The 24,738-nt window shown below is 37.5% G+C and overlaps 1 protein-coding gene across 2 annotated transcripts; it reads right to left on the bottom strand.

The window, feature by feature from the left end:
* Nucleotides 1-17,408: 17,408 nt before the first annotated feature.
* LOC107809742 (NAD-capped RNA hydrolase DXO1) lies at nucleotides 17,409-24,413 on the bottom strand. 2 transcript variants are annotated; one of them, XM_016634414.2, is made up of 13 exons: nucleotides 23,872-24,413; nucleotides 22,626-22,861; nucleotides 21,939-22,004; nucleotides 21,762-21,840; nucleotides 21,554-21,633; nucleotides 21,433-21,456; nucleotides 20,997-21,121; nucleotides 20,119-20,335; nucleotides 19,982-20,035; nucleotides 19,672-19,718; nucleotides 19,118-19,202; nucleotides 17,992-18,055; nucleotides 17,409-17,831 (listed from the first exon to the last, which is right to left on the bottom strand). In XM_016634414.2, the coding sequence occupies exons 1-13, from the start codon at nucleotides 24,284-24,286 to the stop codon at nucleotides 17,728-17,730; spliced, it is 1,596 nt and encodes a 531-aa protein (XP_016489900.1). In that variant the 5' UTR covers nucleotides 24,287-24,413; the 3' UTR covers nucleotides 17,409-17,727. The 2 variants fall into 2 exon arrangements, with proteins under 2 accessions (XP_016489900.1, XP_016489901.1); XM_016634415.2 differs by lacking the exon at nucleotides 19,982-20,035 and having other exon boundaries at nucleotides 23,872-24,412.
* Nucleotides 24,414-24,738: the final 325 nt, after the last annotated feature.

The raw sequence follows: 24,738 nt of genomic DNA, 5'->3' as shown, positions 1-24,738 counted from the left end.
GTCCAGTTGACCCACACAGCCTTAAAAATCTTCGTCCCTGAGACGTTGAAAGGCCGTGTTTGCAGTATTGAGTTTTCTAATTTGAAAATCGATAAAAAGAGTCATAAATAAGTCAGGTGATGCTGTTTTGTCATAAATAGCCTAATATTCCCGAAAGGGACGCCGGAAGGCTGACTTTGCATAAACAGCCACCTCTTGGGTCATGTTTAGGAGTTTGGTCCAGTTGACCCGCACAGCCTTAAAAATCTTCGTCCCCGAGGCGCTGAAGGGCCGTGTTTGCAACTCCACGTTTTCATTAAAATTTGAAGAAAAAAAAAGAGTCAGCAGTTAGGTGAATACCGTTCGGATTTTTGGTCAAAATAAGCCGACCCAGCTTCGGTCGCGTCTTAAACCGTTCTTGCCGAAATAGCCTTAGAGTATCTTTCAGTTGTCGAAAGGTTATTTTCGTAAAAGAATGGACAAGTGTGTAAAGTGTCATAAAATAATCCTCCCCGGCCTCAAAATTCATGTGAAATTTGGAAGGGGCCACATTGGCAAAAAATAACCATTTGGTTGCATTTGTCGAACAGAGAAAGGGAGTTAGCCTTTTGTTTTTGAGTTTATAAATCTTTTGATTAAAATAGGCGGGTTGTTTGATTTTCAAGTTTGTAGGTCATCTTCAAACCTTTGAAACCCAGTTTGTTCTAATATGAAAAATGTTTAGTATTGTTTATCTTTTAATGGTCCGAACTGCGCAAGGTCTGATTCATGCGGGGGCATGATACGTAGGCAATCTCCATAAGATTCGACCACAACAAAAAAATAAAAAAATAATAAGAAAAAGAGAAAAGAAAAAAGAATGAAAAATCTAAAGAAAAAGAAAATACAAAATATAATAAAATACAGGGGTTCCCAAAGTACTTCAAAGGGGCAAATAAGCAAGCCGGGATGACGCATGTTGTTTGAAGCAAAGCATTTTAGGAACCGTTAACTGCCTAGGGGCATTGCATCCTCAATGTGTTGTTATCAAATCTTTTAAACTCTAAACGCTAACAAGTTTGTTGTTTTCCGAATCTCAAATAGTTAGTGGTTAAAGAATTCTGGCAACACACCCTTACCAAACTAGATCCAAAGGACCGATAACAACAAGCATGACTACTTCAGAGAATAGTACCGAGGAAGAAAGGCCGATGAGCCAGTTGTTAAAGGAAGCGATGGGAAAGATAGAAAGGATGGGACTAGAGATGAATGCAATGCAGCTAGCTCTAGCCAAAGCACAAAAGAGCCCTGAGCCATTGGGGCACATGCCGGAATACCCTCACTCCGGCCCTTCAACAAGCCTCCCAAATCCCCATTACCATCAAGAAAGAAGCCCTCATGATTCCCAGGCTCCGCCACCCCATCAACCTCTCCCCACACCCGATATTCTCACTCTTGTGGGACCCACATCAGCCCCCTTGCACAGAACGACCAGTGAGCCATTGTTTCAGGCTCACGATACCCAATACTATCCCCCTGAGCCTACATTCCATGCACCCGAACCACAGGCTTACAATCCCCATTTGGAAGTACCGGCAGAGGTCGAGAAGCCGGTTAAGGCCCCTGAACAGGAGGAAGTGTTGAGAAAGTTCAAAAGCCTGGAGCAATCCTTCAGGAACTTGCACGGGCTGGGCAATCAAGTCAGCGTGGCATACAAAGATCTGTGCCCTTTCCCAGATGTCCAACTCCCGGCTGGGTTCAAGATGCCCAAGTTTGATTTATATGAGGGGCACGGCGATCCCATGGCACATTTGCGGGGATTCTGTAGCAAAATGAGAGGGGCAGGAGGCAAGGATGAGCTTTTGATAGCTTATTTCGGCCAAAGTCTGAGTGGATCTGCACTGGAATGGTATACCAGGCAAGATTTCAGCAGGTGGTACACGTGGGATGATCTGGCGCAGGCTTTTGCAGGTCATTTCCAGTACAACCTGGAGATAGTCCCTGACCGTCTCACGTTATTGAGAACTGGGAAGAAACCCGGAGAAAGTTTTCGCGAGTTCGGGTTCCGCTGGAGAGAACAAGCAGCCAGAGTTGATCCTCCCATGAGAGAGGGAGAAATGGTGGACTACTTCCTGCAGACACTGGATCCAACTTACTTTGGTCACTTGGTGACGACGGTTGGGAAATCCTTCAATGAAGTAGTAAAGATAGGGGTCATGATAGAGGAGGGTCTGAGGTCTGACAAAATCCTGAATTACTCAGCGCTCAAGGCAACGACCCAAGCTATTCAGAACGACACGGGAGGTGCCCTGGGAAGGAGGAAGAAAGAAGAAATTGCCACGATCGAGGCAAGCAGTGGGTCCAGGTCTGGTAAGCTATACTACAACCAACCCAGACCCCACGAACCAAGCTACCCATATAGCCCACCTCAACACCACTATTCACCTCAAGAACCACACTTCCCCGTGCACCAAGCTCAAACATATACTCGGCCTCCGGTTCGCCCGCAATGGCGCGTGTCGGCTCCCCAGAACACACATACACCACCGCAAAACACCTATCCACCGCCGAGAGCCTACAAGAACCCTCCAGGGGTAGGTTTCCGGGGAAAGCAGGCTTTCAGAAATGAAAGAATCTAAAGAACATACACTGAGTTGGGGGAAACCTATACTGTCGTGTTCCACAAATTAAGGCAATTAGGTTTGTTGAGTCCTGTTGAGCCCCGATTGCCAAATCCCCTTCCCAAAAATACAGACCACTCGGTGAGCTGTGAGTATTGTTCGGGGGCTCCCGGACATGATACCGAGAAGTGTTGGAAGTTGAAACATGCAGTACAGAATCTTATTGACACCAACAAGATTGAGGTTCAGACACCAGAGGCTGAAAGCAAAGATTCCTTATTTTGAAAGCAAAGATCAACAATTGAATGGCCACTCCTCTTCTTATACGAAGGGAGTCTTGGTAGTGGGCTCTGATTTTCTTTTGCTGTTTGGATTATTCCAGGGTTGTAATCCTGATTTTTCTTATGTTCGCCAAAGTGTGAAACCTTGTTATCCCGTATTTTAATAAAGTGAAAGTTTTTTTTCCCTCATTCCTTATTTTGTTTAATTTCTCTCTTCTGAACAGTTCTCTTTATGCTGGTTCTAATGACATGGCATGCACGACGGATCTTCAACCTAGTCTAAAAAATCAATCCGATTTCGAACTTATAGTACAAGATTGTGATGAAAAGTCGGAATACGACAAGGATGAGGCCTCCGAAGAAATTAACAGAGAGTTGAGCCAATTAAAAAAAAAAAAAAATTTGCTGTCAATCTAGGGGATGCGGATGGCATCAGGGAAGCTAAGATAAACATCCATATGGAACCAAACATCAGGGAAGAACTAATCAAAGCACTCACTGAATTCAAAACATTTTGCATGGTCATACGACGACATGCCGGGTTGAAACACCAATTTAGTGGTTCAAAAATTGCCCACTGACCCGGCATTCCCCCCCGTCAAGCAAAATTAAGAAAGTCCAAAACCGACGTAAGTTTGAAGATTAAGGAAGAAGTAACCAAACAGCTGAATGATAAGGTTATTCGGGTTGCTCGATATCCTGATCCTGGTGTGTGTTGATTATTGCAATCTAAACAGAGCAAGCCCAATGACGCTTTGTGATCAACAAATATCGAAGGGAAATGCGTCGACATGGTTATCAATTCTGACACAGTCAAGAGATATTATGTATGGTTGTAGTTGTTGTTTGTTGTATTTAGCATTTATCAGAGAATGAAATGACGGAGGCAATTCTTTCTTCTATCCAAACACTTTAACCTTTGCTTCCCCTTTTTGAGCCTTATTTATTCTTTCATACCCCTCTTTTGGAATCAGTAATGAAAATGAAAGGAAGAAAAAGTAATGATAATAAGAACAAAATAAAAGTCAAAAAAAAAAAAAAATAGACAAAAGAAAAGTCACAAGAAAAACGAAGGAATTGGGAACTACGTTTGACCTGATTCCTCAAAAGAAGGATACGTAGGTGCCTCACGGCTCGGTCATAGTGTAACAAAAAAAAAATCCCCAAGCAAGAAAAACTGGGGCAGAAGTTGATTCCAAGAGTTGTAATGTTTTACCCATCAAAATCATTTTGAACCTCTTGTTACCCCTTTTCTTTTAACCATACACGAAAACCCATATTGACGTCCGAAAAAGACCTCCCGATCAGTAACTGAGAAGTGCTAAGTCAATGCAAATGGATGTCGGGGATAACACTCTGATCCCCAGCAAAGAAGAAGATCACAAGCTGGAAATGAATTGATAGCCGAAAGAATCCCCAACAGAAAGTCATATCGGCATCACTCCGATCCCCAGTTGAAAAATAAAATAAAATGAGAGAGTCTTATCGGTGAAAACCTTCACAGGCACCATAAGGCGACGATAGTTGAGAGAAATGAGAGAGTCTTATTAGTGAAAACCCTCGAAGGGCACTATGAGGCGACAAGACAAGATTGGCGGGAAGGATCCGCATTTGGCAAAGAGTTGAGTGCCTGTGTATCCTCAGCAACATGAGGCCGTCCGAAGGGTTTATTGATACGAATAGACTGGGTTGATTAATCCGGAATGCGTGACATGATCGTTGGGATCGGTTATATCATTCAGATAAGTTCTTTTCTTTCCTTTTCCCCAACATTTGTTCAGAAAGACTTCTTCTTTTTCTATTTTTGAAATTCTTCACTTTTTCATTTCTTGGTTTAAAGATTTTACCTCCCCAACAATTTATTTTTGAAAAGGATTTTCAGAGCTTACTACCAGTTGCCAAAATGATGCAAAGCAAAATGCGAATAGGACATGCCAAAGATAAGACGAGCAGCGAAAAGAAGTTGGTCGCAAGACCAAATGTTGAATGGGTCTAGATCCCAAGAGGACCAAATTTCCAAGGGTAGCTGGAGGAAAACAGGAAAACAACAGTTGAGAAAATAAAAGGAAAATTCATTCCCAGCAAAATAACCCCCAGCAAGTTTTGATAGTGTAATGAAGCACAAAGCGGGGGAGAGAGAAAGGGAGAAACCATCCCCAGCAGGAGTGGCACGACCACTCACAATGTGTTAAAACCAACAAATTTTCTGTGATTTGAAGCAGGAAAAGGAAATCTTGTTAATGGCGAAAAACATGCCACAAGGAAAAGCACCAAAACTGGGGCAGAAAATTTCCTACCATTTGTCGAAAATTTTCTCGGAGGAACGAGGAAATCAATTCAAGTTTTAAGAGATAGCAAGACAACACGATTCTAAGAAAGACGGTCGGAGGTAAGACAATTCCAAGCTTTTGAAGATGGGTTCATCCGCCCTCGAATAGGATATTTTGGGTTCATCCGCCCTCGAATAGGATATTTTTGGGTTCATCCGCCCTCGAATAGGATATTTTGGGTTCATCCGCCCTCGAATAGAATATTTTGGGTTCATCCGCCCTCGAATAGGATATTTTGGGTTCATCCGCCCTCGAATAGGATATTTTGGGTTCATCCGCCCTCGGATAGGATATTTTGGGTTCATCCGCCCTCGGATAGGATATTTTGGGTTCATCCGCCCTCGAATAGGATATTTTGGGTTCATCCGCCCTCGAATAGGATATTTTTGGGTTCATCCGCTTTTTGGGTTCATCCGCCCTCGAATAGGATATTTTGGGTTCATCCGCCCTCGAATAGGATATTTTGGGTTCATCCGCCCTCGAATAGGATATTTTGGGTTCATCCGCCCTCGAATAGGATATTTTGGGTTCATCCGCCCTCGAATAGGATATTTTGGGTTCATCCGCCCTCGAATAGGATATTTTGGGTTCATCCGCCCTCGAATAGGATATTTTGGGTTCATCCGCCCTCGAATAGGATATTTTGGGTTCATCCGCCCTCGAATAGGATATTTTGGGTTCATCCGCCCTCGAATAGGATATTTTGGGTTCATCCGCCCTCGAATAGGATATTTTTGGTTCATCCGCCCTCGAATAGGATATTTTGGGTTCATCCGCCCTCGAATAGGATATTTCGGGTTCATCCGCCCTCGAATAGGATATTTCGGGTTCATCCGCCCTCGAATAGGATATTTCGGGTTCATCCGCCCTCGAATAGGATATTTCGAGTTCATCCACCCTCGAATAGGATATTTTGGGTTCCTCTGCCCTCGAATAGGATATTTTGGGTTCCTCCGCCCTCGAATAGGACACTTCACTATCTCTCTCATTCCCGAACTACACGTGGCCTGATTCCTGTATAACCAAGGATATGTAGGCAGCTCGGATACCAGGGCTCGGTCACATTCCCTCCCTTTCCTGAAGTGTAGTCCGTCCAAGTAATGGTCGGGTCAAAAACACGGCTAGTCGTTCTTTGTCGGAAAACTCTTCGTGTTTCCAGTCAAAGAGGGGCAGCTGTAAGCACGTGATTTTTGACCCTCCCCGAGAATTTTCACATTTTTAGTGTGAATATGTGAAATTGGGTCTAGTATAGCTATTTTAACTATTTTTACTTTATTTCATTGCAAAAAGAAAAATTACAAAAAAAGTATATATATAAATTTTAGTTTATGTATCCCTCATAAACTTGAAAAAAAATCAAAAATTGCACTTTATTTTGGTACTTTATATAAATTCGAAAATTAACAAAAAATATATATATAATTCTATTAATGTTTTGAAGTCATTTTAATGCAAAAAATATTATTTCATATTTTTGTCTTTATAAAAAAAACGAAAATTACAAAAAATAGCTTTATTAATATGTTATAGTTATTTTAACTTTGAAAAATACAAAAAAAATATTACTTCATATTTTATCTTAATATTTACGAAAATTACAAAAAATGGTTTTATTAATATTTTGTAGTCGTTTTAACTTTGAAAAAAAATACAAAAATAGTACTTCATATTTTATCTTAATATTTACGAAAATTACAAAAAAATAGTTTTATTAATATTTTTGTAGCTATTTTAAAATCTTGAAAAATATTTAAAAATATATAGTTTTGTTTAAATACTAGTCTTATTTTTGGTAGTTATTTTGCTTACATAGGACTAGTTAAGCAACATGTTCCTATTTCTCGGGTCCATGCAAAAGAATAATATTCGGGTTCAAACTACCCGGTTTTTAGGCCTAATTTTCGGATCTAGCCCACAATAAACCGTGTCCAGGACACATGGGGAACCCCACCACGCGTGGGGAACATATGCCTCGAACCCCACCACGCGTGGGGCTCATTTTCATGGGCAAAGCATTACAAAACACGGAAAAGGCCAAAGGAACGTGGGGGGGACCAACGAAAAAGGAGTTGGAATTTGAAAAAGAGGGGACTTGGGAAATTTTAAAAGGAAGAAAAACCTACTGGGAGGGGAACGAAAGGAGGACTTCAGAATTTTTTGGAAAAATAGTACTGTTCCGCTTTCTTCTTCAGAAGAAGAAAGAAAACAAACCCTACTGAGAAGAAAGGACTCCATTTCCGGACTTCCCCCAGCACCGGACCAACACCCCTACTGCCCAAACCCACCACGAACGACCACTAAGCTCCTTCATACCTTCCGGCACCCCCACGCACCATCCCCGTCAACCTGCTGCCTCGTCACCACCGGCAGTCCCCGTCGCTGCTTCACTCGTCGTCCTCCTCGCACCACCATCTCGTCCGAACACCCATTTCCTCTCCGTCACAACACAACCAGCCAAAGCTTCCCTATCACCCACTGTCGTAACCAACCAAGTCAGTCCCACCCCCCGTCGCAGCCCCAGTCTCGTCGACCACCTGCCCCGACGCCATAACCACCATCAATGACCACGACCCCTCATCCTCCTAAGCTTCCCACCGGAAAAACCAGACCCGTCGAACCCTCTCGTAACTGACCCTCCAGTCGTGACACTCCTCTCACGTCCAAAACCAGCTCAACACCACGCACCAGTCCCGTCATCCAGCCTTGTCGACCAAGCAGTCCGCCAACAGCTGACCCCTCGCCGTCAACCACCAGCCCCGTCAACCACCAGCCCTGTCGCTGCTGCTGTTGTGTCACCTTCCCGAGTGCCCAAAACCACCAGCCCCATCGCCTTCTTCCTCACCACAAAACCCTAGCAAAAACCTAGGAGCCCTCCCCGTCAAACACTGCCCGTCGACCCCACAGTCGTCGACCAAACAGTCTGTCAGTGAGGTCGAGTTGAAGTCAAGTTCCAGTCCAAGGTCCAAAGGTTGAGTCGAGGTCCGGTACGTCGAGGCGCTGTCCGAGGTTCCGTCGTTGTTCTTCGTTCAGAAAGGTCCGGCTTAAGTTCCGTCGGAATCGTGTTTGTCGCTCTGAGTTTGTCGAGGTGCAAAGGTTAGTAAACCTCGATGTATTAGATAAATAAACTTACGTTGAATGTTTGAGATCCAATATAAAAATTGGTATGGAAATTTTCTGCCTATGTTTCATCGTCTGCATTTTGGTTCATTTTCATGTTATGTTATTCTTGTTTATTTGATGTCGTTTAATTAAGTTGGACTAGTCGTTCTATGACACAAGTTTGACGTTAATCTGTTCGTCCTTTCCTTCGGTTAGGTCATTCGAAAAAATAGTATTAGTGCATGCTTTTACTACTACCGAAACACTCATTCACTAAACTCCTTTCATTAAACTTTTAACAAGTCATGGGATTTTGGTTGTAAAGAGGCCGTAAGTTTTAGTATTGTTAAAGACATAAAATGGCATCCTTTTAAAAAATAAAAAAAAATAAAAAAAATATAATAGTAATAATAAAGAATAAAATGAGACGAGCCTCGCCAAATAAAAGGGACAAATTGCGGGGCCCTCACAAAATATATGTATTAAATACTTAGATTCCGGGATGGGCCGTTTAACAAATTTCACGGCCCTCCCCAAAAATAATAATGCGCTAGTTGCTTTAGGCGCGCCTTTAATAATGTTATCTCCCTAAACTCGGGTGCACATTTATGTGACCCAAATCCAAATCTCAACGGAGTCGAAATGTGTCTCTAGTCACGGGCGCATTGATTGTGGCGTGGCCCGAGATGCATTTCCATGACGTTGCAAATTCCTTTAAAAAATAAGAATGAGATGAGCCTCGCCGAATAAAAATACAAATTGCGGGGCCCTCAGTAAATACTTGTTTAAAATTACTTAGAATTCAGGAGGGTCGTTTAGCGAATTTCACGGCCTCCGCAAAATAATAACGCGATAGTCTCTTTAGGCGCACCTTTAATAATTTAATTTTCTTAAACTCGGGTGTGCATTTCATGCGACCCAAATCCAAATCTCAAAACATCAAATAAAATGCGTTCCGGATTGTGGGTGCATTTCATGTGACGCAGTCCAAAGACGTGTTTTAAGCGATGTTCACATTCTTGTAAAAACAATAATAATAAAGCGGTTAAAAGTTAAAATTTGCACATAAGTTCATACTTGTATAAAATCAGATAATCAAGCCGAATATAACAATTGAGCGACCGTGCTAGAACCACGGAACTCGGGAATGCCTAACACCTTCTTCCGGGTTAACAGAATTCCTTATCCGGATTTCTGGTACGCAGACTATAATATAGAGTCATTATTTTCCTCGATTCGGGATTAAAATTGGTGACTTGGGACACCCCAAATCTCCCAAGTGGCGACTCTGAAATAAATAAACGAATCCCGTTTCGATTGTCCTTTAATTGGAAAAAACTCCCCCTGCGCCCCCGCGGGCGCGGAAAAAAGAGGTGTGACACTATCGGCTTAGTATTGAACCTATGGGGCCGCACACTAACGAGTGTTCTGATCTTTGCTAAGGATTAATTAATTTATTATTTGACAAATAAATTAAAGAATTTAATTAGTAAAAATAAATAAATTTATTAGTCCAAATGAAATATTGCTATATTCTTTGCTAGCACAGAAGGTATAATTAATATTGTGTACAAATTGAATTTTTCTACTTGGAATAGAAATCGAATTATATTTCTTGGTTGAAGTATATATATGTGATGTATATAATTAATATTTATTTTATATAAAAGATGTTATATAAAATATAATATTAATAAAAGGCTTGTTAGTAATTCCAATTTGGAATTGGATTAAATCACGTGTAAAGTTCACAAAAGGAACTTGTCGTCAATTTCATCCCATTTGGAATGGGATTAATCTTTTATTAATTATGAAAGGTTTACAAGTAACAGATGACAACTTTGAGTTGGAATAATCACGTGAACAAGTCTTCAGCAGTCATAAACCTATTTGAATGAGATTCGAACTTCTATGGAAAAAGTTTACAAAGTCTATTTTTGGAATAAACTTTTACCCCAAGTAAATCATTACATCAACCAATGGGAAAAGGTTTTAGGTGATGCTATATAAAGGGTGATGGAGAAAAATTTGTCATATTATTCTTGAGAAGAAAAATCACTTTATGATAGTGCGAATACAATATAAAGCCAAAAGAGAAAATATAATTACAAGAAAAGTGTTTCTTGTTCTTCTAATTTGAGTTGAGATTTTTGAGAAAAATTTCAACACAATATTCTTCGTTCAATTTGTTCGCGGGTTTCATTGATCAAAGAGTTTATAGCAAGGATCAATCTCGGTGTGGATACGCATAGAGTCTTTGCACTATCAAAGAATTTGAAACGAGATTTTCTTCACCAGGTACATCTTAGATCCGATCTATTGACATGTAAATAAATTTTAAACACGAAAAGATCTGACTAGGATTGTTATTGTCTTCCGCCGCATGTTACGAACACCTATACGCAATCCTTCAGTGGTATCAGAGACGTGGTTTATTGTGTCTAAAATTTATTTACCAAAATATTTTAAGATTATATTTAAAGCGTTCAAACCATAATACATGTGTCTTGTGCTATAGTCAAATTGTTTGAATGTATATGGATTCATATTATTTTATTGTGAATAAAATATGTATACATATAAGTTAAACTATTGAGATAATTTGTAACTTAAATTTGAAATTTTGTATTAGATATGATGGTAATCTATAATAGGTTATTGGATTCTACTGTTATTTTAATTGTTATTAGTTCATGAGATGTTAATTAATAAAAATATTCTGGCATGAATTCTTTTTATGTGATATATAAGATAAACATGTTAGAGGATGTTAATTTTGTTTTTATGCCATGTGCTTGTTCATTACATAATTTTGAATTATTTATTACATGTGATGTAAATTAATTTAGGACTAAGCATGTAGACAACTTGAACTAATTCACATGTTATAAAAGATTTGATCTTCATATTATTAAAAATTATTTTAGTAACAATTCCCTCTTACTAAAATTTGAGTTCTTAAATAATAAAATATAAGATATTTTATTATAGAGCTATCCATCAAGGTAAATAATTTTACTTATTTCTTATTTATAAGGAGCGGCCTGACTACCAGGAGACTTATAGTTCGAGAATATGTTAAAATTATTTATTGCATTAGATGTATGGATTGATAGAATTATTCAATTTTACACTAGAAACCTGGATCACCTGGGGGAGTATAAAATTTAATAAGTTCTTTGTTATCATGATGGTTGAACTCAATTATGCCAATAAGATCGACCTGACTACCAGGGGACTATTTGACATAGAGCTATTTAAGATATGGGGATACAATTGGTAAGAGTACCTACCTTTAAAATATATGTGAGAAACGACTTGACTTCCAAGGGGCTCATACATATTGTTAAAGGATTCATTTACTCCACTAATAGAAATAAAGATTTTGTAAACTATAATGAGAGTAAATAGTTTAAAATAATTAGTGGAAATATCATTTAGATAAAAGTCCATGTCTTTATGATATATGCAAATATGTTCTTATATTATTGCCTTTTCTTTTCTGTATTTTAGATTTCTCAATATGTCTGTTATATCACTGCGTGAAATGCTTGAGACCAACAAGTTGGTAGGACAAAACTTAGATGACTGGTATAGAAATTTGAGAATTGTTCTCATGCATGAAAAGCTCATTGATGTGATTGATAAGCCTGCAAAGATAATTCCACTAGAGAATGATGTTTAAGGCACCAAGGTTTATCAGAAATACTTGGAAGAATGTCTTGCTATTAAACACATCATTCTCGCTTCTATGAGTTCTGAACTCCAGAGGAAACATCAGAATATGGATCCAATTGCAATCATTGAATATCTTAAGAAGATGGTTGATACACAGTTGGACATTGAAAACTCTCCAGTTGGACCCCTTGTCAATCATATGATTGTTCTTACAGAAGAACATGAGAAGTTGGGGTACAAGCTTGGTAAAGAACTTTCTGAAGATTTGATCTTGCAGTCAGTACATGATGTTGAATGTTTTCACTGTAAGAAGAAAGGTCATTGGAAGAGAAACTGCAAGGAGTATCTTGCAACTCTAAAGGACAAGAAACAAGGTGAGACATTAATGAAAAATGTTTTCAAGGTTTCTTTAGCTACTACTAATTTTTCACTGTGTGTATTAGATACTGGCAGTGGTTATAACATCTGTAATATGTTGCAAGGGTTCAAGATAAGTAGGAAGCTAAAGAAAGGAGAAGTTAATCTACAAGTTAAAAATGGTGCAAAAGTTGCGGCCGTAGCTGTAGGATCGATTTCTTTAATAATGCCTACGGGCAAAGTACTTATGTTGGATGATTGTTATTACATTCCTAAATTTGTTTCGAACGTAATTTCAGTTTCTATATTAGACAAACGTGGTTCTCGCATTACTATAGACAATGGTATTTGCTCTATTTATTATAGTGATAATTTATATGTGAATGGCTATCTTCAACATGACGTTTATGTCTTATTTAATGTGAGTGCTAATTCGATTATGCATGTTTCAAGTCTTAAGAGGAAAAGAGATGATCAAGTAAATCATGCATACCTTTGGCATTGTAGGCTTGGTCATATTGGAGAGAAAAGAATTAACAAGTTGTACAAGAAAGGGTACCTTGACAAATATGATTTTGAATCATATCCAACTTGTGAATCTTATCTCAAAGGAAAAATGACCAAATCTCCATTTACTGAAAGTGGAGAAAGAGCTTCTGAATTATTGGGACTAATTCATACAATGTTTGTGGGCCCATGAAAATTCAAACTAGAGGTGGATATTCTTACTTCATCACCTTCACTGAGGATATGTCAAGATATGGATTTGTGTATCTTATGAAACACAAATCTGAATCTTTTGAAATGTTCAAAAGGTTCCGTAGTGAAGTTGAGGAACAGACTGGTAAAAGTATCAAAGTACTAAGGTCTGATAGAGGTGGAGAATATTTTAGTGAAGATTTTACTAGGTATCTCAAAGAGAATGGGATTCTCTCCCAATGGACACCTCCAGAGACACCACAACACAATGGTGTGTCTGAAAGGAAAAATCGAATCTTATTAGATATGGTGAGATCTATGATGGAGTTCACTGATTTTACCGCAATACAACAACAATTTCACTAATACCATTTCCAAGTGGAAAATCATCCATGTCATTGAAGGCAAGGTTGAGACTTTGAAGATGAACAAGTTTCGCGAGGCTGCTGTTAGCATTGATGGTTCACATGACCCGTGAATTCATCCCATTCGCAACAATCTCCTGCTACGGAGCTCGAGCATAAAATATAAAATATTATATATATTTATATAATTATATTATGGATGTGTTACATATATTTAATTAATTGAAATTAGATAAAAGAATCACAAAAGAAAAATAAAAATACAATGTAAATTAATTATATTTTGCCAAAGTTTATATGGCATGTACTGCCAAATGGTATTAGCACCCCAAGTGAGTGAGGAATGTATATAAGGTCTATTTTGTTGTATATCTATATCTATCTATATTTATATCTATATTTATATTATTATAAAAGCACGAATGTTGAAACGCTAAATATTAAACGACAAAAATATTCTTAAAATGTTAATCGACTTTTATACTCTTAAAATTTTAATTCTTTTTGGGAAAAGACAATACCATAGTGGGTAAAATTGTAAAATTTAGAATTTTGCTTATAATAGAACTCAAAAATCAACCAAGATTTTAGAAAATCACCGCCACTAGCCCACTACATAAAGGAAGCATACCTTATTTATAATGGGAATTCTAATTCAGTTAAGCCTTACAACTCTATGTCATTTATGTAAGGAAAACTAATTGTTAAGGAATTATTTGTAAGAGACGTGCATATTTTTTTATTTTACTTTAAGAATTGTCATCAATTGTTCAACATATTTTAGTTGTGATTACAGGCCGGAGGTGGTTATGTTGCTTTGCGATACAACAGTTGAGTTCTTGCTCATTTGGTAAATTTCTTGTATGTGCTTTATGTTTGAATATCTTGATATATTAGAGAATTTATGATGAGAATTAGGGTTAATAATAATTGTATTCTTCTTTTAAATTATTGTTGAGATGGGTAGAGAAATTTTTACTTTTTTTTTTCACCATATATGAATTTTTCCGCTTTGCATATGTAATTTTTTAAATTGAGTTTCTTCTTTAAAAATTAGAATTAACCAATTCCGTTTAGACTCCGCTAGCTACAATGAGAGAATCCTAAAACCAAGGCCTTCCCAATTACAAGTATGAGTTTCGACAATGTACAAGCAATAATTACATGATAGGTCACAATTAGTTTTCTAATATTCGGACATTTTAGAATTAATAATCTATTTAAAAATTACTTACTTTTTATATAAGTATAATTTCACATACCTCCCTCCAAATTTGGCTTGTAACACTAATCCTCCATGCAATTCATAATACAATTAAAGTTTGCTCCCTTGTTTTGATTTCTCAACTTAATAATTATTTTAAACTACTTATTGTTACTGCAACATGATATACGACCATTAATATTTGAAATCTAAATTGAAGCAAAGAAAAAGGTTCATCACGAGCACAGAGATGGTATGAGAATCCAATAAGCTGAGATTGTAGGAACTGAATAGAAGCAGAAAGGTATTATTAATACTTGGTACTCCATATCTTATAACTAGGATCCACCTAGTAATAAGAAATTGATCACTATTCCTTCCAACTTTCAATGTACTGCAAATGAGTTAGGAGTAACTTTATTTTTTCTTCCTTAATTTCACATGTTCCTATTACGTAATTTCCATTTACTATCTTCAAACTGTGAGTCCTTTCGTTTTTCTCCTTCTCTATTTCTATTTTCTCTCTGAAATAGCGGCACCATCTTAATTCTTGTTGATTACTTCTGTGTGTCTCTTTTTTTTTCCAACAAATGGATGGCTCAAGCTCAAAAATTGAACCCTAAACTTGATTTTGCAAAATAACAACATACAGGAAGAAGTTGTAGGTGGAAATTAAAAGTGGGAGAAATTGAATCTTTATAATATCAAATATAGATGCACCAAAAATGTCACAAAAATTGGAAGGTTTGAGATGACGTTAAACGTGACCTTGCCGCGATCTGCGATTTCATTGTTAATCCCATGGACCCGTGCCTACGTGAATTCGGTGAAACACATTTTGACTCTATAAAAGAGTTTAATCCAAATGTTGAACTTTCTCATTTGATGTCCTTAAAATAATTTAATGTGGAATGAAATTTGTTGTTGAATCAATAAAGTGTCCCCTAAATCTCCTAAGTCAGCATTGACTATTACCCACAAAGGATAAATCTAGCAATTTTTATTTCTTCAATTGATCACTTCTGCAACTGAAATTTTAATTGAGTGGTATTTATTTAGTGATTGAGTTAAAAACAGATATGCCTTGGCATATTTTATTGCTATGAACTTTTCAAAGGTCATATTTGATTGTTAAGATACAGGTGCTATCCTAAGGTTTGGCCCATTTTCAAGCACTATGATATTTGGGAGAAATTCAAAAATAGTCAGATTTATATGTGATCGTTCAAAAATAACCGCAATTTTAAAAGTAATAGAAATTTAGCTACTTTTCATGTAAAGATAAATCTGAACGAAAACACTGTTCAAAATCCGGAAAAATTCTCCAGCATAATATACTGGAGTTCCAGTATAATATACCGGTCCAGCATAAAATACTGGAGTTTGGAGTAGGGCTGTGCATTTGGATCGGATATCCGAAATCCGATCCGATCCACTCTATTTCGGATTTTCGGATTGAATACGGATTGTGTTTTATGAAATTTCGGATTTTCGGATTGGATTCGGATTGGTATGATTTTAATCCGATCCGATCCGATATCCGAAATTATATGTACCTATATAAATACACACTAAAATTTTAGGGTTATGCTTATTCATTTTTCACACACTCCCTCACTCACTTAGATTTTTCCGCCTGTCTTGCACCTGTCTTCTCTTCAGTGAAGACTAAAAGAGTCTCAATGACTCAAACTTCCGATTTTACTTTGATTTTATGTCTCTTTCTTCCGCCTCTCTTCTCTTCTCTTCTGTCTTTTATGTCTATTTCATGTTCTATTCTTCAACTTTTGATTTTATTTTGATTTTTTTGTTTGTTTTGATAGATGGAAGATGAGATAGAGACACCGAATGAACTTTAAATTGTTGAAAAATTTTGTGACAATCCGATCCAACAATCCGAAAAATTATCCGATCCAAAGTTTAAAATCCGATCCAATCCAATGTTAATTCGGATCGGATTCGGATTGCCCTTTTCAGAATCCGAAATCCGAATCCGAAATAGGCTAAATCCGATCCAATCCGATCCGTGCACAGCCCTAGTTTGGAGCACCGATGCTCCAGTCTCCAGTATATTATACTGGAGCCAGCAAAGTATACTGGTCCAGCATAATATGGTGGAGTTCATACACAGGTGTATCGAACTCCAGTATATTATGCTGGACAGGTCACTGTTGCAGCAAAATAATGGCTATTTTTCATTGACTTGGTAAACGCTGGCTATTTTTAAATGACCAGTCCGAAAACTGGCTATACCGTGCTATTTTTACGATATAACTATTTAATTCTTCCACTTGCTTTTGTTGTCATATAAGATTCAATATAGAAGAAGAAAAAAGAAGGGATCTTTTGGATTCAGTGTTCGTGACTCAAAAATCAACATATACCGAAATAAATGACTAATAAAGCATAACTTTACTACTTGTATTCATCGTAGGAAAGGGCAAAATGCATTTTATGCATTTAAGCTGCAGCATTCTTAAATACTTGCTATCGGTACCCCTATTCTCTATCTATTGCTATCTTCGATTTAGTTTTCTAATTAGTTATTTTGTTATTACTTGCTATCAGGACTTCTTTCACCTTCTTTAGACGAGGGTCTATTGGAGACAGGCTCTCTACCCTTCCAGAGTAGGGGTAAGGCTGCGTACATTCTACCCTCCCCAGACCCCACTTGTGGGATTATACTGAGTGGTTGTTGTTGTTGTTATTGTTGTAAGCTAGCATTCTCAAAACCAAAATTGACAATGATCTAACTTCATCATCAAATTCCCATTAGAAATACAAATGATAGAACTCCCAAGACAAGGAATACACAGTTCAAAGAACAAAATAGAGAATTCCAATTTTTGTAGTCACTTCCGTTAAACTTTTACACTATTCCCTGTTTTAGAGGAATGGAAAGGAGGATTCCGCTGCCTCTTACAACTTAACTTGGATAAAAACTGAACGTAAACGACTGTAATGAAGGTGAATGTTCTTGCATCTCAAAAACTTTACAACTGATTACAGTTGATACAAAAATTCCGCAAAAGAAAAGGGGAACGTCCTTACTCTTCAGCGAACAGTGCTACATTTAGAATTGTTACGTTACCACATCAAAACCATTTATGAAGAATTGATCATCCAAAATAGGTACTATAACTGTTGAACATGGTCAGTTATTGCATCTGGGCAGGATTGAGCTTGAAGAAGCTCTAAACGCGCAGAAGGTGGAGCAAACTGCAATATGTAGTCTTCATCTGAAGATTCACAACATTGTAAATAAACAAACTGGTATCAGAGCTTTGAAAGCATTTCAAATTTTTTGTTTCTTTCCTCCAAGTAATCAAATTATATTTCGGACAAGAAAAAGAAAAAGTGAGGAGACACTCAACAAAAAAGTTTTACTAGTGTTCTTACTTTCTTTAACCGTCCCGTAGAGCCAGCATAATACTTCATCTGCAAATGCTAAGCACACTCCACCCTACCACAGCAACAGCCAAGAGACGTGAGAACTGGAACCTAATTGCTAACTTGGCAATTTCACCAGGAAAAATTAAGAGAAACCAAAGCGATAAAAGATTTCCCCTGATGTCTTTCATGTGTAAGGCTCATAAGCAACAAGAGACATTTTTTTACCCAGTGCATATTGATAAGAAACTGCTTGGTTTCCATTACGGAGCAGGTAGTGCTCCAATTCCTATGAAAGCTAAGTGTAGAAAAGAGATCACTATTTCTTCTTCTTGTTTTTTTTAAACTTCTTCTGTTTTTGTTTTTTCCTTAGGAGTAGATCGATAAGAAAAATAAGAGGGCAACTGGCCTTGGATGCGACAGAGGTGCGGGGAAGACCCATGGGGAACTCCTACGATCCCTGATTGAAGTATGCAATGTCAATGACTATGCTACTGGTGGATGACCTTCAATATTTTCAACTAGCTGAAGCTTAATATTGTGCAGCAAACCACTGGTAAATTTCACTATTGAGTTATAAAGATCTTAGGCTGCTTCACCCATTATCTTTAAAGTTCTAAGTTGGATGCTAATGCTTAGGTACTTTTAGCGCCAACTCTTGCCAAACTTATTCCCGCACTTGGTAGGTCAGATATTAAAGTACGAGTTGACCCCCCAAATCATGTTATACATGTCGAAGGCTGTTGAGTTATATAGTTCTCCCGCATGATTTTGTGTAAGGGCTTCCTTTATAAAGGTCTTGTACACCTCTATTCACTACCTTAAGGTTTTAGGTTGGATGCTCAAATTCTTTCAAACCACTATGTTGGAGATTCATACGAAATGAGGACCACAATTTAATCCACCCTTGTGACCCCCACCCCCACAAAAAAAAGGTCAAAGAAAGAAAAATAGAAAACCATACCCCACCAAAAGGCTGAGATAAGAACAAATCTATAAACAAGAAATACATGTTGCAGTAGTGGCTAACGATTCAGTATATTGGAGCTGCAGGAGACCACGAAGCACCCTCCCACAACAGATCAGACAGAAGTATAGGCATTTATGCATATCTCAGAACAAAGAGATTAATTACCTGCCAATAATTTTTCATTTTTACTCTGTGGGTGATATCTTTAGTTCTCAATCTCTCTGTGCGGACAAGACGACCAGCATCATCCCTACAGTATAATACGATTACAGATTCATAAAGTTAACCTACAACACTTGCCGAAAAACGAACAAATTTGACTAGGGTCATGATCAGTCACCGGAAGAACACAACTAGCAATGAAATCTTGTGAAGAAGATTACTGAGCACATTTTTTTAAATAGGTAACATGTTTTATTACTAAATACCAAGATGGTGCCAAAGATATGTACAAGATGTCTATATGATTCAAACTAGTCATCCATTGGCATATATCAAATTTGTCAAGGTACTCTGTTCATACCGAAGTACAAAGAAAGATATTTTAATGTTTTCAACAACATTCTCATTACTGTTGAACATTAATGGAGAGATGAAAGAGAAAAAAACATGGCATTAAGTTGCATAACAGATCAATTGATAAAGGGCAAGAGCTGTCCCCCGAGCCTTTAGAAGGGAAAAGGAAAAGCATAGATGGAAGAGCACAGCACGTAAATTACCTAAAACCAACAACAATATAAGGTACACCAGCAAGAAAGGACTGGATCTGCAACAAAAGAGAATACACATAAGTGAAAGTAATAGACTACTTGAAAGCTTCAAACGAAGGACAATCTAGAAACAGTTGATAAACGAAGTTGAAGGGAAAAGTAAATTCAGGTGATTCATTATTTAATTTTCACTTGGGATAGCCTGCACCATCGCAAAACTAATCCTTATGTTAATGCGTCATTAATTTGGTATTTCAAAGAAATAATGAAGCACGGAAGAATCTGCATAGAGCATGGAATGTGTTTCCGTTGTCAATACCCAAAACTTGAGCAATTTTTCCCTCTCATATCTTTCCTCGGTATGATAATCCAGCTGTAAATAGCAGAAATGAGGTGTACAAGTTAAAAATCAGAAAAGAATGGAAAAACGGAAGAGAACCCAATAGGCAGGCATACCTCGCGACTAGTCTTCAATTCAACATAAAACCTCCTCCCATCATCAGTTGAATCACAACAGTCCATTTCAGCCCCCATTAAAATACGATGCGCCCCTAATTTGGTCTTAACTACAGCACAATATTCAACATTGGCATCAACGTGGTGTATCCCTTCTCCATCAGATCGCGTCGGGTCTTCCGTTGCAAGGCTCTCGAAACAATATCCCCAGTAACACCTAGATTAAAGGGTAAAAAGAAGCCTTTTCAAACAAGAAGAAAAACAAACAAGCAAAGCATATTAGTTGACTCTAATGATTAACAAATTTATACTAATCAACTTTGTTACTACTACAAAAATTAATATTTCTAATAACTATAACTGATACTCTTTAAACACAACTGCTATACTAGTATCGACTGTTAAAAAGAAAAAGCAGACTACTTTTATGTTGTAAAAATTTTGAAGGTGTGGGAATATTTTGATCACAATATACTTGTGACCAACTAGAATTATTTGATATCTTATCATTGAACCTTGTACTAATTTTTTTCAAGGAACGAAAACAAATTAAAAAGGAATAATTACTCTAACAGACATCTTCATAGCTATAACACTATAACTGGTCTTTAAATTACACGTAGTGCTGATACTCCAAAGAACATTGTAGTTAATAAGCTTCTGTTGCCCAAATATTAACTATAACAGAGCCAAGTAAAACAGAGTATATAACAAATCCTAAGGGGATTCCCCCCCTCCCCCCCCCCCCCAAAAAAAAAAAACTCTAGGGTCGGAACCAAAAGTAGGAAAAGGAAAATGGAAAGGTGGAGAAATGGAGAGATACTGCATTCAAACTCCATTGCTATTCTTAAAAGCAAGAAATGGAAACACGCAAGAACCTTCTTCGATCCAGCTCACTCTTTGGCCTTTCTGGCAGTTTATGTACGTCAAGATAAACGACCCCTTTTCTTTTGTGCACTCCCATTTCCCAAGGTTCATGCCTGAGATAAGCAGTAGCCATTATCTGCAGACAAACAGGATACCAAGACGAGTGTTAACAGACTCAAGTATCATGTCAACTGAACAATTATATCTGGATCTTCCTATCAAGGATATCAGATGAAGATTATACAAATGCATATTAGTTGTGTCAGTTCAAAAAGCAGTTATTGCTGAAGAAGTGAACTATTAATACATCAAATCAAGGTCTCCTGTTTTGAACTGGTCGACCAAAAATATTGCAGATTAATGATCTTCTCCATAATCAACATTTGATACTCTTAAACTGGTCATTCTGCATTATGGAAGAATCAGTAAGAGGAGATTCAATGTTACCTTATTCAGGTTGTTGCGATAAGTCTGTGTCACAAGGGAAAAGGAAAAACAAAACACCATCAAATAAACTGCCAAACACATGAAGTTCTGATAACAACTTGAAAAGACAACAAATCCTTACCACAAAATGCATTCTATCAAGTGGTATATTTTTATTCCTGATACTGGCCAGTAAGTCACCAAAACCTTGAGAACCCAAATCTTCCAAAGAGACATATCTGTCAGACAATATACACAGAGGTGCAGAGCGAAAACACAAGAAACTCTGAGCCTAATCATCAATCATCTAAACGTTGCATATTCTCTACTTTCATCCCTCTAGAATATACCTTTCTTTTCAACAAAAGTGTCAAAGCCTTCATTCAGGTCTGCTCCAACATCTTCAGTAATTAGACGCTTGAATAGCCTCTGATAATACGAAAGTGATGTGCTATTATGATTGGTCATTCTGGGATTTGTAATACTGAAATGTCATTGAAGAAATAAAAGGAAAAGACAATACTTACCAAGCTGCGGTCGTCAAAGTAGACTTCTCCACCTTCAACTCGACTGAAGCACGCGAGTTCACATGGCTATTTATCCCAAAAAATAGACTACAATAAATTAGAAGAAAATATGCAAGGAGCAAAGACACACAATAATTTCCACCTCCCCTCCCCCTTACCCCCACACCCCAACAAGAAAAGAATCAATATCTCTCTCTCTCTCATGTGCACTGAGTGGTAAAGCATCAAGGCACCAAGAAGGTCCTAATTTTAAAGGATATGGAAGAGGGACAGAAGAGGGCGGGGGATCATACAAAGCCACCATCCATCTCTGCTCCAATTACTCCAGTTCATCCATGTGATAAAGAACAAGCAAAGTTTTTGTGAGAGAATATAGTGTTTGATAACAGGGGGGCGAGCTGAGCCCCTACAGTGGAGAATTATTAAAAACATTACTCCCTCATTACCAATGTATGTGGCAGTGTATGACTCGGCACGGATTTTAGGGAAAGAAAGGAAGAGTTTTGAAACTTGTGGTACAACGGTTAAACCTCAGTACATTAACAAAGGCGTAATTTTGAGGCTAAGGTTGTGCATTAAATCAGCCCAGGTACCATTAAAAGTTGGCTTGGCAAACATCAATTGAGCTTAACTATGTAGTTTGGCATCAAAAAGGAGGAAATATGAAAAACCAGGGAAAGAACTTACCTCTTGAAATGCTATACATTTTCTCGCTAAGGTTTCTTCACTCTTTGCAAACTTCAATTCAGAGACAAAGCGTTCATCACGATGGCCGTTGAAAAACTTGGGACCATAACCATAATTCTGCCTTGGGGGATAAGGTCCAGGTCGCGGAAGGATGCCAGCTCCTCTATCATTTTGCCAGCGACCCCGGCCAAAGCCTCCTCTTGTGTGGTGGTTAGTGTTACGTATAGGGGGTAAAACTGCAAAAGAGAATGAGAAGGAGATCTTAAACAACAATAGACCCAATTAATGGAATATTTACCTAAACAGTGGCAATTGGAATTACTATTAGTTAAGCTTAAAATGCTATTAAGCTGGGCATTCTTCTTTCACGGCTCGAAACCAAACACTAATAACTCAAACGCATTTACCTTATTCATTAGAGTGTCAACATAGCCACATCTCCATTTCCGTTAGCTTTATATCCTAAAAGGTAATTAGAAGTGCTAATACGAGAATGCACTTAAAACACCTGTACAAACAGCCAAATAGTAGCATACCAAAAATCCAAATCAAAAAGAAAATTGTAGAACTCTATCATCCTATAAACAGCAAAAAGACTAACAGAATTTTCCATGTCTGAATAATTAATTTACTTTTTAAAAAGTTTTCCAAGTTGATGAAATCAGACTAACAGAATTAAAATCCTCAAAAGTTCCCAAATTCAACCTTTAGAAACAATTAAAATATACACCAATCACTCAGCGCAAACAAAAAGCAAGTTTAAATGTTCCAAAAATCAGCTTAATAAATCCTAGAAGCAAAGTGCTCAAATCAATCTAACAGAGTCAAAACCTGCAGAGTTCCAAAATTTAACCCTCAAAGACATTTCAAAATATACACCCATCTGTCAAAACCACCAAAACACAGTTCAAAATTGACCAAAAGGAGCTCAAATCCTAGAAATAAAGTGTTCAAACAAAACCAACTGAGTCAAAAACTTGAAAAGTTCCAAACTTTAACCCTCAAAAACACTTAACAAGATAAACTCATCTAGCAAACCAACTAAAAACCCAATCCAATGTCCCAAAAGGGGCTCAAATCCTAGAAGTAAATGTTCCAATATAACCAACTGAGCTGAAAAGTTGCAAACTTTAACCCTCAAAAACACTTGAAAAGATAAACCCACATATCAAACCAACTAATAAAACCCAGAATTAGCTCAAAACCTAGCAGCAAAATATTCAAAGAATAGTAAGTAAGAAATTACCAGGAACAGGAAAAGGACTCTTAGAAAGAGTTTTAACATAATCTTCATTATCAGACCCAAAAAGATCCTTATCATCATCATCATCTTCTTCTTGAAAATACCCACTACTACTATTATGATTATTATTATGAGAAATTACTTCCCCATTGTCATCATCTTCTTTTCCACTGCCACTTCCACTACCACTGCCGCCACTACTACTTCTACTCCTATTTGATGATGATGAACCCGATGAAGATGCCGATGATGATGATGAAGCGGCGGCTGATGACGATGATGATGATGATGGTGATGATGGTGATGATTTATGATGTTGATTCTCTTCTCCTTGTTGTTGTTGGTTTGAATAATTTTCTTCTTCTTCTTCTTCTTCATCTTCGTCTTCTCCAAATAAGCGTTTCAAATTCATGGGCATTGGTGAGGGTATACACGGAGTAGTAGGTGGGTATCTTTTTGATTTGATCTTAGGCGTATGTTTGCGTATCAAATTTGTTCTTGTGGATCTTTTGGGTGCTTGTTTAATATATTTTGGGGGGTATAGTGCAAAGTTTGTAAATGGAGTATAGCGTTTTGAGTCACAAGTAATTGTTTGGGAAAACCATTTATGGGCTTTGACAAGTTTAGGCTTAAGCCTAATAACTTTATGGGCCCAATCAGAATTATATGTTGGGCCATTTTGGTTAGAGCAGACAGAACTATGAATTAATATGAATAGTTGTCCACCTAATTTATTGCATTTTAGTTGAGTTTGCGCTTTAATCGCTAATGTTTTACACTAACGATGTATTTTATGCCTTGTAGGAGTGATTCCGAGCTATATAGATGTTATGGAATGAATTCAAGTGATTTGGAGCTTTGAAGTCTGAG

The sequence above is a fragment of the Nicotiana tabacum genome, chromosome 1 (genome assembly GCF_000715075.1).
Source record: "Nicotiana tabacum cultivar K326 chromosome 1, ASM71507v2, whole genome shotgun sequence".
Classification (NCBI taxonomy): domain Eukaryota; kingdom Viridiplantae; phylum Streptophyta; class Magnoliopsida; order Solanales; family Solanaceae; genus Nicotiana; species Nicotiana tabacum.
Note: the sequence above shows the minus strand (reverse complement) of the source record. Positions and strands in the feature narration are given on the sequence as shown.